This window comes from Amphibalanus amphitrite, unplaced genomic scaffold, assembly GCF_019059575.1.
Source record: "Amphibalanus amphitrite isolate SeventyFive unplaced genomic scaffold, NRLGWU_Aamphi_draft 000170F_arrow, whole genome shotgun sequence".
Lineage (NCBI taxonomy): Eukaryota > Metazoa > Arthropoda > Thecostraca > Balanomorpha > Balanidae > Amphibalanus > Amphibalanus amphitrite.
The window spans coordinates 33,618-48,724 of record NW_024881665.1 but is presented as its reverse complement, the minus strand read 5'-3'; the positions used below and the strand labels follow the sequence as shown (position 1 = coordinate 48,724).

Below are 15,107 nucleotides of genomic sequence, written 5' to 3'. Positions count from 1 at the left end.
AAGTGAGCGGAAAAGAAAAAAAAATGTGTTGACTCGTACTAAAATATTATCTAGCACGGAATCTATAAAAAGCGTGACCCATGTCCATCGATTGCCTACACGTTTCAAATGGAGGAAATAGTTAACCGTCAGCAGTTTTATATTTTGCTGCAGCTGTCCTTCATTGGCTGCCAATGTGGGCCGAATCATTGCCAACGAGTATAGTCGTCTGATCGTATCCTGGAAACCTCCTGAGTTGCCTCTGGCTCCCCGTGCTTTGAAAAACATGTGCAGAAAGTATGAGTAAGATACTTTATTCATGCACAACATTTGTATTCAGGTCATACAGAAGTCACAGGAAGGTAGACACGCTAACAATGAGAAGTCCACATCGTTTCTGCTATGGGATGTCCCCATTCAACACCCCAACAAACACGCTCGTCCTGATGGCGTTGGAGCCGGCCGGTGGCGCCTCTCAGCAGGATCCCAGGATGCAGCGCTGATCGGGCGCGTAGAAGCGCGTGCCGTGGAGACAGCGCTTCAGCGTGGGCACGCCGTCGACGCAGTGGTAGTAGTAGTGGCACCGGCTGGACGGGAACTTGCCCGTCGGTCGCGGGCAGAACTGCGCCTCTGTTGGAGGTCAGAGGCACGGTCAAGGGCAGCGATTGATAATGAACGTTTCATGTAGGTAATTAGTAAGTGAGGCATTGCGTCGATTAAGGAGCTTAAAAGAAAATGGATAAACGCTCAAAGTAGGACACAACTTGTGAAAATTATTTTATACGTATTATGTATCATTCAACGTGCACACAATTGTGAAACAACAGCTATCAAAACAGCTCAGCAGCCTGCTCGGCTCGCATCTACTGACTGTTTCACAAATATCAAGCATGTTTCACTCACCCAGGAATCCGTCGTCGTCCTCGATCCGGCCCTGGTCCGGGTTGCGGTACAGGCGAGAGTTCGCCGGTGCCGAAGACTGCATCAGCTCGGACGAGTGCTTGTGGTGCTTTGACTTGGAACCACTGTGTTTTGACTTCGAGTCGTGGTGCTTCGATTTCGAGCCGCTGTGCTTGGACTTCGAACCGCTGTGCTTGGACTTCGAACCGCTGTGTTTAGACTTGGATCCGCTGTGCTTAGATTTGGATCCGCTGTGCTTGGATTTGGATCCACTCTCGCTGCTATCCGACTCTTCACTGCTCGATGAGTCCGGCTTGGGAGGCTTGGGCTTGGGTGTCGGCTTGGGCGTCGGTTTCGTGGTTGGCTTTGGGGTGGGCTTTGTTGTGGGTTTGGGTGTGGGCCTGGTTGTTGGCTTCGGGGTAGGTTTCGTTGTGGGCTTGGTCGTGGGCCTAGTTGTTGGTTTAGTCGTCGGCTTGGTGGTGGGTTTAGGCGTCGTGGGCCTGGTGGTGGGTTTCGGCGTCGGCCTCGTGGTCGGTTTGGTGGTGGGTTTCAGCGTTGTCGGGTTCTGGCAGCCGGGAACATCCTCAGGATAGTCGCACATCTCCGTCTCGGGGTTGAAGACCAGGCCGGCAGGGCAGGACTCGGGGTAGGCCTTGCCGTCCTTGCACTGGTAGTACTTGTTGCAGTCTTTGGGGTCCGGAACCCTGCAACAATGCATACAATCATCAGACATTATTGCTACTGTCTATCGGTGTTAAAATAGATTTGCTACTGCGATGCTTCTGTTCCATAGTTATTTGCTAATTGCTAGTAATATCGACTTTGATTACACACCGCAGAGGAAGCCTTTAATTTTTATATGTCCACAAGCTATACGAACCTGCAGGCGCACGTCTCATTCGGGCAGATGCCATCAGGCTTCGGATTGGGCTTCGGAGTCGTCGGCACAGGCGAGGGCGCTGGCTTTTTACCGCAGCCGGCATTCTCAGGCCAGTCGCAGACCAGCAGGACAGGATTGAACTCCAGGTTGGCGGGACAATCCATCAGATACTCATGTCCGTTGGAGCACTGGTAGAAGGAATGGCAATCGGCAGGGTTGGGGAATAGGCCGTTGTCAGATGGACAATCGAAACCTGAGGGTGAGGTAGGCTTAGGTTTGGGCGCAGGAGTGGGCTTGATGGAACAGCCGGCATTCTCGGGCCAGTCACAGACCAGAAGGACCGGATTGAACTCGAGGTTGGCGGGACAATCCATCAAATACTCATCTCCATTGGAGCACTGGTAAAAACTGTGGCAGTCAGTAGGGTTAGGAAAAAGACCATTACTGGTCGGGCAATCAAAACCCGAGGGAGAGGTCGGTTTAGGTTTGGGCGCAGGAGTGGGCTTGACGGAGCATCCAGCGCTCTGGGGCCAGTCGCAGACTAGAAGGACCGGGTTGAACTCGAGGTCAGACGGACAATCCTTCAGGTAGGCGTGCCCGTTGGAGCAGTGGTAGAAGGAGTGGCAGTCTGCTGGGTTGGGGAAGAGGCCATTACTGGTCGGACAGTCGAAACCCGCGGGAGAGGTAGGTTTAGGCTTGGGCGCAGGAGTGGGCTTGACGGAGCATCCAGCGCTCTGGGGCCAGTCGCAGACTAGAAGGACAGGGTTGAACTCGAGGTCAGACGGACAATCCTTCAGATAGGCGTGTCCGTTGGAGCAGTGGTAGAAGGAGTGGCAGTCTGCTGGGTTGGGGAAGAGGCCATTACTGGTCGGACAGTCGAAACCCGCGGGAGAGGTAGGTTTAGGCTGGGGCGCAGGAGTGGGCTTGACGGAGCATCCAGCGCTCTGGGGCCAGTCGCAGACTAGAAGGACAGGGTTGAACTCGAGGTCAGACGGACAATCCTTCAGGTAGGCATGTCCGTTGGAGCAGTGGTAGAAGGTGTGGCAGTCTGCTGGGTTGGGGAAGAGGCCATCCCCGGTCGGACACTGGAAGGCTGGATTCGGTGCCTGCGTGGTTGTCGTTGTGGTGGCCGGCTTGCGCGTGGTGGTAGTGGGCTCCTCTGAAACGAAGATCGGCGTGGTCAGCTAATTTCCAAGGGGTATGAATATGTGATGCGCATCAAGCTTGGTCGGAGATATGTGTCCGATACTGGCTATGGGCATCCATCTATGAAGCTGCGATGGGAGATGTTTGAGTAGGTACATATATAGCTGTTCTTCAACTTCCCCTAATTCCCATACGAAGATGCGATATTGATAATGTTTTGGATAAGTAGACAAGGTTACTTGAGCGATAAAATACCCAGATTGTTTGTGAGTCAGTTGAACGCATCACGCTATAACAGCCTATGACCTACAAACCATCATAAGCATAGCTCCAACAATTTTAACCCTCGCACGACCAGGCCATTTCTCATAACACGAACGACCAGGGGGGGGGGGGTTGTTACGACCCCCCCCCCTGGCGTTTCGAAACGGAAGGTCGTAGAGCTTAGCGGAAAAAACCAACGGATTGCTCTCAACGAGATCTCGCGATTGGTGGTATATTTTTTGGTCCTAGGTCAACATTTGACCTACTTTTGACCGGTCAAAGGTCAAATTTTTCGGAAAAATAGACTTTTCCAAATTTTTCGCGGCGATTGCGGCAAAACGGTGGGAGATATCGACTTGAAACCTTCACTATCGTGTTCCTTGATCAATTCTCTATCGTTTGGTATGTATTTCGTTTCCCTAGCTCTAAAAATGGCGCGTTGGGAGCGCCGGAAGTCGGCAAGGTCACAGTCGGCGGCAGAAATTCGAAAAATCAAAATTTAAATTTTTGAAATCTGATTGTATTTTTGGATTTGGGATGTCCATTTGCTCCCTATAGAAGCTAATATTGCTGCATATTCTCATTGAGGTGACAAGAATTAGCAAAATAGTGGTTCGGGCGCTTTTCAAAAATAGTACCGGACGCTGTTCCTCTTGTGACGTCATAGCTCCGTGACCTGACCTGACCCGGTCAAGTTTCTTATACCATATGATAGCCAATACTTGCCCCAACATGCATGGGAAGTTTCATCACGATCCATCAACCGATGTCCGTACCACCGGCAGGAAACCTCGGGCGTTGGCACTCAGTTTGTGAAAATCCGGCCGGAGGCTGTTCCCTTTGTGACGTCATAACTCCGTGACCTGACATGACCCGGTCAAATTTTTTTATCAAAAGATGCGCAAGGTTTGCCCCATAAGGTACCCAAAATTTGGCGGCGCTGCGCGCCGCCGTTTTTGCACTATTTCCGAAAAACCTCAGGGGGGGGGTTGATACAACCCCCCCCCCTAGGCGTTCTAGGGTTAATTTGCGGGCAGAACATAAGAAGTGCAAGTATTTTCTTCACCAGCTAACATGAAAAATAGGATGAAAATCATTTGAGATGGTTTGGTATCTGCCTTTAGCATTGCGATATCTGTAAACTCGTTTCTTACCACATTTATAGTTTCCGGCCAGGTCGCAGTTTTGGATCTCGGGGTTGAACACCAGACCAGGAGCGCAGGTCGCCTTGTAGGCCTTGCCTTCCTGAAAGTGGTCCATGGTATTGGCAATTGACACTCCACTAATGCGATTCTAAAAGCACGAACTAATTGTGTTCGTTTGCGTGTAAAGTTTGAAGGTTTATGGCACTAGGTGAAGTGCAGCATTCGGAATTAGTCACCTCATCTTTGCAGCGCTGCTAGATGATCGCGGCATCACTTACGGAAATTAACTACTAACAAACTTGCCAATAAATGTCAGCGTTGGACATACCTATATGGACGGAACACAGGACTTGACGGACTCAAGAGAGACGTGCCGATTGTTTCCGAGGCGGAGCCACAAGGGCAGATAACTACATATTTGAGTCGTTAAGGGCGCGGATTTATGGTCATCACTGTTCATGCACATCTGCCCTTGTTCTGCCGAGCCACCGGGTCAGCACTTACCTTGCAGATGTAGTAGGTGGTGCAGTCGTCGGCGTTTGGCTCCAGACAGCACTCGCAGTCGCACTCCATGCCCGGCTCGGGGTCGGTGTCAGGCGGCGGCGGCTCGGTGGGCGCGCCCCCCGTGCAGCCGGCGTTCTCGGGCCAGTCGCACACCTGGAGACGCGGGCCGCACCAAACGGCCGGGCGGGTCAGCGGGGACTTGGGCAGCTGCAGAACTGATGACCAGTGTGGAAGATTTACTGACTCCTACTGACCATGAGAGATGTTCCACATGGAGCTATTTGATGTGACATGTTATAAAATCCATGCCGTGCGTTGGAAAGAGTAATTAATCTCTTAGTCCCTTCAGAGGATCAAAGACTCCTTGACCGAAGCATAAATCGAATATCCGAAACAGTTTGGCGGATGCCAGTCTTTCGGTAGACCATAATCCGAATCTGTGCCGAATAAATGAGTGACTCACCATCAGCTTAGCGTTGAAGTGGAGGTTGGCGGGGCACTCTTTGACGTAGGGGTGGTCATGGTCGCAGTGCAGGAACAGGTGGCAGTCGGTGGGGTGTGAGAACAGCCCCTGGGACCGCGGGCAGCTGAGACCGGCCTCCGGACGCTCCGGCGCCGCCAGCAGGCCTGCAACAATACACCATTGTTAACTGGTGTTTTCCCGGTTTGCTAGCTCAATTTGGTCAGTACAGTACGTACAAGGGAATGCTTTGATGACCTCAAATAACGATAGTGGCATTGTATTGAATGCAAATGCTGTTGTTCAAAATGCAAATCCTAGGCATCAGGCATTGCCAGAAGAGTATGAATATATCAGTATAATTGGTTGAAATAAGAAAAGATTATTCCCGACGTAATCGTGAGGTCATGCCATCCTTGCATCTCTGAGGCCTTTATCTGCCTCTCAAGACATTTCCTAATCTTGACACTGATAGCGTTGCAAATTTTACGGACATGGAAGCATGTTTGTAGATTGATAAGATACGAAATGTATCGATCGACCGATCGGTATTTGTCGCCAAGATTTCTTGAGCATGTTTGAACCTCTCACCATTCTCTAGCCAGCCGATAAGATGCATTCGAGAATGATATGAAGGAGGGTCCTCATGTATACCGGGAGTCCTTTGCTGTTCAGTTCAGCTCGATGCCCTCCGTGCGCTAAGAGTAAAAGCATAACGCACTCCACCATCGTGAGAGAGTGGAGATGCATCGACGAATAGCACTTACATCATTTGCATACCTGGGTCCTGGATTCAAGGTAAAACAAGGTTGCTGCAAACAAACATGTTCAATTTAGTTTTTGAAGCGACTAAAAACAAGATTTAATCGCCCAGAAAGTTCCCTCAGTCTGTAAAAATTCGCGCATTTGAAATTATAAATAAATCACATGCTGCACTGGTGTACACTGCAGAGTGTTACGGGCACTCATCTTCAGCGCACTCAGCATCTAATCCCCTGGCAAATTGTACGCAAACCGGATATCGATATCACTCCGTGTGCCCTCTCTGGTCAAGGCGCCCTAGACCCGATACACTAATCCGGACTCTGAGAGCACAGGACGCACTTGAACCCCCCCCCCCTCTCCCCCTCTCCGAGCTGGTCAGATATTTGTGGAGCGAACGCCGCTGTGGAGAGCCTGTCACTCACACCGGCGACCCATATCTCGCAGACAGGACGCATATCTGATAAATATGCGTTCATGCGACAGGAGCGGTGTCTTCAAGTGGCCGATAGTGGCCATGGCCAATGTGGGCGTCTGTTGAGACTGATATCCAACACTAAAAATGTTACACTAAAACGGCGAAAACCTTGTCGCACATTGTCTCCTTCCACTCATTGCTATAATTATCCTATAAAGTGTGCCGATTCCGAATCAAACTTGCATCTCTCTCTCTCTCTCTCTCTCTCTCTCTCTCTCTCTCTCTCTCTCTCTCTCTCTCTCTCTCTCTCTCTCTCTCTCTCTCTCTCTCTCTCTCCCTCTCTCTCTCCCTCTCTCTCTCTCTCTCTCTCTCTCTCTCTCTCTCTCTCTCTCTCTCTCTCTCTCTCTCTCTCTCTCTCTCTGTCTTTCTCCCTCTCTCGCTCTCACTTGATCTCTTCCTCCCCATTTCCTCTCTTCTTTTTCGCTCTCTCTATCAGAATAAATCAGCGCATGCGTTTTTTTTAGACACCTACCTACTAATTTACCAATTCTAAACGAAGAGCTTTTAACCCGCGCCCCACTGGGGTCTGTGTATAACACGCCCTACTGGGGGGGGGGGGGGGCTATTCATAGCCCCCCTCCTAACTCCGAAACTACTGGGCCGATCGTCAAAATTCAAACGACATCTGATAGCCCCGGAAAAACTGTTGAGGAAAACCTAATTTCATTGACCTCGAGGTCACCGATGACGTCACAGGTCAGATCAAAGTAAAAATTATCGATATTTACATTGTTCCCATTTTGGGCTCTGGCTGCCGTCTTACAAGTCAGATCAGGCTGAGTTTTGGTTTACGCACTCGTGCTTTAGATACCCTGAGGTACCAAACTTGTACTTTGTTTTTTTTTTTCAGGTCAGGGTCAGGTCATCATAGGTCACAGAAATCTTATGTCAGAAGTCGGTCACGTGACACATGTTTTATGGTCCATTTAGGCCATAGATTTCGAATTCGGTGTCGCCTGTGTCATTTGAGGCCATTTTCATCTGATTATAGCTGAGGTCAGGTCACTTTCAGGTCAAAAAAGATCAAATTTTAAAGTTGAAATTTTTGAGTAAAAAAGAACATAACTATCGGATGCAGTTTGAGCTCAGCAACACCATGGTGCTATTTATATTGATGTACGATGTCAAATTCGTACAGAAAATTGATTTGAAAAATTAACCCTATTAGTGGCAGGGGGGGGGGGGGGTTGTTTTTATCCACCCCTCAGGTTTTTCGGGAATATCTCCGAAACCGCTGAAGCTACGATGCTGAAATTTTCTGACTTTTCCTAAAACTAAATTGGGCACATTCCCTGAAAATTTCAAGTTCATAACTTTACCAGGGGCGGCTCCAGAGCACTGGAAATTGGGGGGTCCTATTCGTGAAGCGAGTCATTTGGCGAAGATCACGATGCTGCACCAGTTTTACGAACAGTGAATGAAAGGTATCATGTGATAACATATACAAAGTTATTGTGCATCCTCTTTTGACACGTTTTTGCTATAATAGGCGGATCCAGGCGTCCAAAAAGGGGGGTTATTTTCTACCTCCCAACATAGGTGCCCTGACACCGCCTATGCATGACCAATACAATTTTAGTCGTTCTCTCATAAGAAAATTGTAACATAACAAGACCATTGCCACCCTTTTTAGAAACAGTACCAACAAAAACCTTATTTACTATACTTTTTGTGTACCCCCAATCTCAATGATCTGTATCCGCCTATGATTTTTGAAAATGCATATTTTTAGGATCCATGTGAATTCCTGGTTCATTCTCTATCGATCGGCAAAAGTTGCGTTAAGATTGGTTCAGAAACCTGGCCGTGATAAACAGTCTAAAATGTATCTGCAATTTGCCCGTTTTTACCCCCCTCTACCCCCCTATTGACATTTTTTACTTTTATTTTTTTTAGAAATGTAGATCTCGTTGAGCCAAATCGAATGCCGTTTGAATTTTGAAAATCGGCCGGTTAGATCTCGAGATATCAAGGGGGGGTCGTAAACAGCCCCCCCCCCCCCTGCCACTAATATGGGGTAGCCAGGAGCCTGCCACTAATAGGGTTAAAATTGTGAATTTTTTTATCATGCGTATAACTTGGGGCCATTTTTTAAGATATCTGGCTAAAACTTGCTAGAGTAAATCATAACCCGCGCCCTGGTGGGGTCTGTTTATAACGCGACCTGGTGGGGGGGGGGGCTATTTTTTGCCCCCCTCGTATCTCCGAAACTACTGGACGGATCCACAAAATTCAAACGGCGTTCGAAAGGCCTGTCAAATTTGTCGAAGGAACCCAAATTTCATTGACCTCGGGGTCACCGATGACGTCACAGGTCAGGTCAAAGATGAAAGGTTTCACCGTTCACGGGTCTTCTAGGGAATGCGCTATAACACCGAGGAAAACGCATTTTGTCAAGAATCAGCGGTAGGGCGTCAGTTGCCTAGTAGATATGTTGCTATTAGAGGTCACTGGCAATACCAGGTCAGGTCACAGGTCAGGTCACCAAGGGTCACAGGTCAGGTCACATGAGCCCAACTTTACTAAGGTTGTGTGATACATGTTTTATGGCCAATTTTTCATTTCCAACTCAATGGTGTTGGTTATAAGACTATCAGGTACGGCTTAGGTCACTTTCTGGTGAAGTTCAGGTCAAGGTCAGGTCAAGGTCAGGCCAAAAAAGGTCAAATTTTAAAGTTGATAGTTTTGCATAAAATGGGTATTGATTCGATGCAGCTCGTCACGGGGAGTCTAATGGTGGTCTTTGTTTTGCGCTAGGGGGTCTAGAATTGCTACAAATTGAGTTTGAAAATTTGACGTCATCAATTTTGAACAGTTTTTTCGCTATAACTTCGCCAAAAAAAGAGGTATCAATTTAAAATTTGGTATGTGGATGGAAGGCGGTAAGGACTATCACATATATTCCGGTTTTTGCGAAATTCAAAAAACTTTTTGGATTTTTCCATTATTATATCCAAAAAATCTATTTTTTGATTTTTGGGGGTCAAAATCCAAAAATTTCAAAAATCCGAGATAGCAGTTTTGTAGCCCTGTCCAATCTACAGCTTTTATGTCTTCATCATTTTTCTGTATTTGCAAAGCTATAGGCCTGACAGCTCTTCCCGCGAAACCCTTTTTTGGGTCGAAAACGGCAGAACATGACGTCACTCTGACGTCATTTCCGGCCAACCTATCATAGCCTTTGGAAAAATTTTTGGTCACAATGTGTAAAATTGATGTCCGGGAGGGTACTGAAAGTTTGGTGACGATCGGCGCAGTGGTTCTGGGTATATATCGAAAAGTCTGGAGGGGGGGGGGCAAAAATAGCCCCCCCCCCACCAGGTCGCGGGATAAGCATGCGTCCTATCATATATATTCCGTTTTTTTTTTTTAGAAAAGTCAAAAAGTTTTTGAACAAATATAAAAATACAAATTTTGAATTTTGATATAACTATTTTTCAAAATTTTCAAAATTTTGAACATTCGAGATAGAAGTTTGATAGCGCAGTTCATTCTGAGTCCTCTCATGCAAAGAAATTGGATCTAGCTCAAAAACTGAGCTCTTGGGAGTGATTGCCGTGGTTCAATGTTTTACGCCGAAATCGGCCGAACATGACGTCACTCTGACGTCATTTCCGGCCGACCTATGATAGATACGAAATTCAAATTTTGACACAAGGTGTCAAATTGATACAACCGAAGGTACTGAAAGTTTGGCGGCGATACGTCAAGCGGTTTAGAAGTTATTGCAGAAAAACGGGAGGGGGGCTATGAATAGCCCCCCCCCCAGTGGGGGGGGCCCCCAGTAAAAAGAATGTGATAAAGACCTCAAAACTACAATCCATTGACTAGCATAGGTACTAGTTTTACTTGGCACACTCAAGCTTCGTTGTTCTTATGATGATAATTACCTAAGCTTGAAAATTGCTGATACTAAAGTATAATTGAAGCCGATATTTTCGACAAAGTAGCATGAAAGCAAGGCTATCATATTCCCCGTGACAGAGAGTATCGAATAGATACCGTTTTTTTTTTTTTACTAAATAACAGTCTAGAACTTCGACCTCATGTGACCCTACCATGACCTCTGACTAGTGCCTGACTAAATATGGTTCTAACTTGCTTTATGGTGTCTGACCCTAGCCCACCCTACGGTGAGCCGTGATATTAAAATAAAAAACGCTCTAATTTGGAAACGTTATATGGAAAGGAAGGAGCATCAATAAGCCTTATCTTTTATTGTGCTATGCTGTACCTGGCTTCATAAGCTCACGACTTTTCTAACAATTTTATTAAAAAAAATATCAAATTAACCGGAGCCCCGATGGGGGCTATTTCTTGTACCTCTCCCTCCAGTCTTTTCGCATGATCTCAAAAACAACGGCGCCGATCTCGCGAAACTTTCGGTACCCTCTTTAGCCTCACCACTTTAACATATCGTGTCCAAACAAATTTCCAGAGCCTATGACAGGTTGGTCACAAATGACGTCAGAGTGACGTCATATTTAGTCATTTTCGACCAAAAAAGGTTTGCGTGAAGAGCTATCCTGCCTACAGTTTTGGAAATCGAGAAAAATGGTCAAGTTAAAAAGATATAAAACGAGTAGGGCTACAAAACTGCTATCTTAGATTTTTGAACTTTTTGATTTTCACCCCCAGACTGAAAAAGTGATTCTTTGAAATAATACCCTAAACATACAAAAAATTAAAAAAAAAAACGAAATATAATATCACCATTCAAATTTGGTCTTTTTACCTGACCTTGACCTGACCTCCACCAAAACGTAACCTAAACAATCCCTGATGGTCGTCTAACCAACATCATTGAGTTGGAAATGAAAAATTTGCCATAAAACATGCATCACACGGCCCTAATAAAGTAGGGTTCGTGTGTTGACCTTCGGCGACCTGACTTCTGTGACCTGACCTGGTATCAGGACCTCTTTTAGCAGCATATGTACTAGGCAACCGACTCTCTATCGATGATTTTCGATAAAATACGTTTTACTCGATGTTATAACGCATTTCCTAGAAGGCCCGTGAACAGTAAAACATTTTAGGTTTGACCTGACCTATGACGTCATCGGTGACCCCAACGTCAATGAAACTAATAATCCCTCGACTTGTTTTTACAGGGCTATCAAACGCTGTTCGAGTTTTGTGAATTCGTCCTGTAGTTTCGGAGATACGAGGGGGAGCAAAAATAGACCCCCCACAAGGTCGCGTTATAATCAGACCCCACTAGGGCGCGGGTTCAGGGCAAGCTGAACATTGAGGAAATGTGTTTAACTGACTTTAAACTTTTATAAATTGGCCGATATATTTGAATAACAACTTTTCATTTAATTCCGAGCGGCTCAGCGTTATGATGCTTCACACTTATCGCTCTGTTGTATAAATTTAGAATAGCATGCTGTTTATACAATCAGATATACCTATTGCACGATTGAGCTATAAGTTGTTACGGCCTTACCTGCAGCCAGGCAGGCGAGCGTGACGAGTCGGGTCCACATGTCGAGGACCTCCAGTCCACAGACTGTGGCCGGCGGCCTCTCAGACCGATTTATAGGACGTCGATCGGCGGCTGATTACGTCTCCGAACAGTTCGAGACGATAAGAAGCCGGAGATCGAACGGTATCGTAATTCACAAGGTCCTTACCGGAACAAACTCAGATACGCGTTTTTTTATCTTGACATAGCAGCAGTGACTTATAATTCAAGTCACTCGATGCAGTAGGCTCCCGATGAAAAACAAAAATTTATATGATCAAAGTAAAACGACAAGACATCTTTGCTTATTTCACATTTCACTGACTGTATTCAATGTGTCATCACTCATCAGTGGGTTAACCCGCGCGGGGCTGGGGTCTCCAGCCGAACGCGCGGGGCTGGGGGGGGGGGGTAAATTTTACCCCCCCTGTTATCTCCCGAACTAATGGTCCGATTTGGAAAATTCAAACGCCAATCGAAAGCTCTCATCACGAACTACTAAAAACATGTACTTAATTTAAAGTTTGAGGTCAAGGTCAAGGTCAGGTCAAGGGTACAAATTGCAAGTTTCTACAGTATCGGCCTTGCACCGTAGTTGCCGAAGAATGGAGTCATGGACTGAGACTGATCGCCCAAAACGTGTTCTTAGGCTACCAAGACAATATTCGTTGCATACAATATCATTCAGAGGTCAAGGTCAAGGTCAGGTCAGGTCAGGTCAGGTCACCAAAAACAAAATATAGAAAAGGGCATGTGCGACACATGTTTTATGGGTCATTTTACTCATAGAATTCAATAGGCATACTCAATAAGTGATATGGACCACCTCTGGATGAATTTCAGGTCGAGGTCAGGTCAAGGTCAGGTCAAGTGAGGTCAAATTTTGAAGTTGGTTGTTAAGGCCTAAAAAGGTGTCTATCTGATGCAGTTTTTCACGGCGAATCGAATGGTGCTATTTTTGTTTCCGTACGAGGTCTAGAACTTCCATAAAAGTCATTTTTCAAAAAAATTGTGTGTCGTGACGTCATAAAATTTTGAATAACTCCCACATTTTTGAACCGATTCTTCTAAAATTTGGTATGTAGGTGCATATAGACCACTTCTCTGACATATATTCCGGTTTTTTTGATAGACTCAAAATTTTGGATTTTATAATGATTTTCCCAAAAAAGTCAGTTTTTTGAAAACATTTAGGCCAAAATCCAAAATTTTCAAAAAACCGAGATAGCCATTTGATAGACAAAGTAAAATTACGTATAAACTTTTTTGTTACGTCTTGATTCCCTTAAAAATGAAGATGTTAGCGGCGTTTGAAATTTTGCCGTTTTTGAGGCGAAAATGGCGAACATGACGTCACTAAAACGTCAATTTCTCAAAAAATTCCGACGGATTTCGCTCACATTTTCAGAGAACGTGTCAAATTGATGTAAAAAAAGGTACTGAAAGTTTGGCGGCGCTGCGCGCCGCCGTTTTTGAGATATCGCAAAAATTCGCGAGGGGGGGGGGTAAAATTTACCCCCCCCCCAGCCCCGCGCGGGTTAAGCATGGTTAACAAGGTCAAACAATCAGTTCAACCAATCAATCAATCAAACAATCTATTCCAACATAAAATACCTAAAACAATACACAACTTTCTTATCAAGCCTGCTGGCATGCATCATTTCAGCGTTCACGCTTCATCTCTGACGGTTTCACAGCTATGCAGACGAGCAGTGACCACTGGACAGTGACCAGTGCCGACCGTGACCCGGTGACCCGCCGCGGTGTACCGGGGTCAGGTGCGCCGCTTCCGACACCGGCCGGCCGGGACCAATCGATACAGGAGCACCGCCTCCCTCCGACAGCCGCAGCAAGGCGGCTTTTCACGCCGTACACCCCAGGGCCTATTTTAAGACAATTTGACTGGGGTGGCCAGGCAGTGGTGGCGCCCCTGTCTCTTGTGTGGCCCCCCCCCCACCGAAATGCTGATGTGCGCAGCATTTCGATGGGGGGGCGACACAATCGAGTCTCAGAATGTTTTATTTGTGACGGTAGTACGTAAGGGCTAATGTTTCGGGAAAGTGTCTGGAGGCGTTTATTGGCATAGTTTTTTTTTTCTAACATAGCCCTTTCGGGCGCTGCATGGAAAGAATTCAGCCAAAAGTCGGCTGTGCATGGTGCAACCCCCTTTCGTCAGAGAACTTTTACTGCTTATGCCGATGGCCCTAAAATCCCCCCCCCCCGATCCGTCCATGATAAACAAAACACCTTCCCATCCCAAGGCAGCGGCGTCACTCGAGGTCACTTAACCGGTCGCCAGGATAGGGGAGGGGGGTCAAACGGACCCCTCTCGGTTTTTCGCGAATAACTCGCGTAAAAAGCGACCGATCGCGACGAAACTTTTGGTACCCTCACGATAATCAATTTTACACCTACCCTGAAAATTTTATGACCCTGACCCTAATGACCTTTGACCAGTGACCTACTTTTCAAGACCATGTTTGGTCGGAATCGCGATTCGGCGTGTCGGCTCGCATTAGGCGCGCGTTTGCAGTCTTTTCGTGGTTTCAAGCGTTCAAGCATGTGATATGATGTTGCTCCCATGCCAGCATTAGGGTGGGTGTCAAGGTCACTGGAAGGTCAGGTCAGGTCATTGATCTTTGATGTCCTCAGTTCACTTTTTGGAGTTTTACTTGTTTCTAGGCTAGTTTTTGGAGCTGAATTCGAATTTAGCAATCATTTGAACATTAACGATGTAGTTTTGGTGCCTTCACTACATGTTACGAAGCTGTCAGAGGCGGTTGCCACTTACTACGAATACCCGGCAAAACCCTTACCGGTTGACCTGACCTGACCTGACCCGACCTGGCCTAAATGCATGAAGAATCATCTATGATCATAACTAACATGATATTCGTCATCAGCACCCCGAAAAACCCCATAGGAGCCACCCTTTACGACGTTCTAACAGGTCCCGATTTTCTCGACTTTTGGGTCATTGATCTGACCTGGAAGGTCAACCGATGACCTAGGACCTTAAAATTGGATATCATCGGCTTTCTCTCGTCACGGGCAACACGCTCGTTTTTTCCGCGAAGCTCTAGCTCAATCAGGGGCAAAACGGCAAGGTGGGGGGTCTA

At 46.8% G+C, this 15,107-nt stretch overlaps 1 protein-coding gene across 1 annotated transcript; it reads right to left on the bottom strand.

Annotated features, from left to right (window-relative positions):
- Nucleotides 1-272: 272 nt before the first annotated feature.
- LOC122383673 (flocculation protein FLO11-like) lies at nucleotides 273-12,046 on the bottom strand. Its single transcript, XM_043370337.1, has 7 exons — nucleotides 11,971-12,046; nucleotides 5,282-5,445; nucleotides 4,819-4,971; nucleotides 4,324-4,414; nucleotides 1,760-2,918; nucleotides 883-1,583; nucleotides 273-609 (listed from the first exon to the last, which is right to left on the bottom strand). Exons 1-7 carry the CDS (start codon nucleotides 12,008-12,010, stop codon nucleotides 455-457), a joined length of 2,463 nt encoding a protein of 820 aa, XP_043226272.1. The 5' UTR covers nucleotides 12,011-12,046; the 3' UTR covers nucleotides 273-454.
- Between the last annotated feature and the right edge of the window lie 3,061 nt (nucleotides 12,047-15,107).

Coding starts and splice junctions, on each gene's coding strand:
- LOC122383673 (XM_043370337.1), bottom strand. CDS start 12,010: ATGTGGACCCGACTCGTCACGCTCGCCTGCCTGGCTGCAG. Junction 5,446..11,970: donor GCTCGCCTGCCTGGCTGCAG/GTAAGGCCGTAA, acceptor GTATTGTTGCAG/GCCTGCTGGCGGCGCCGGAG. Junction 610..882: donor GGACGACGACGGATTCCTGG/GTGAGTGAAACA, acceptor GACCTCCAACAG/AGGCGCAGTTCTGCCCGCGA.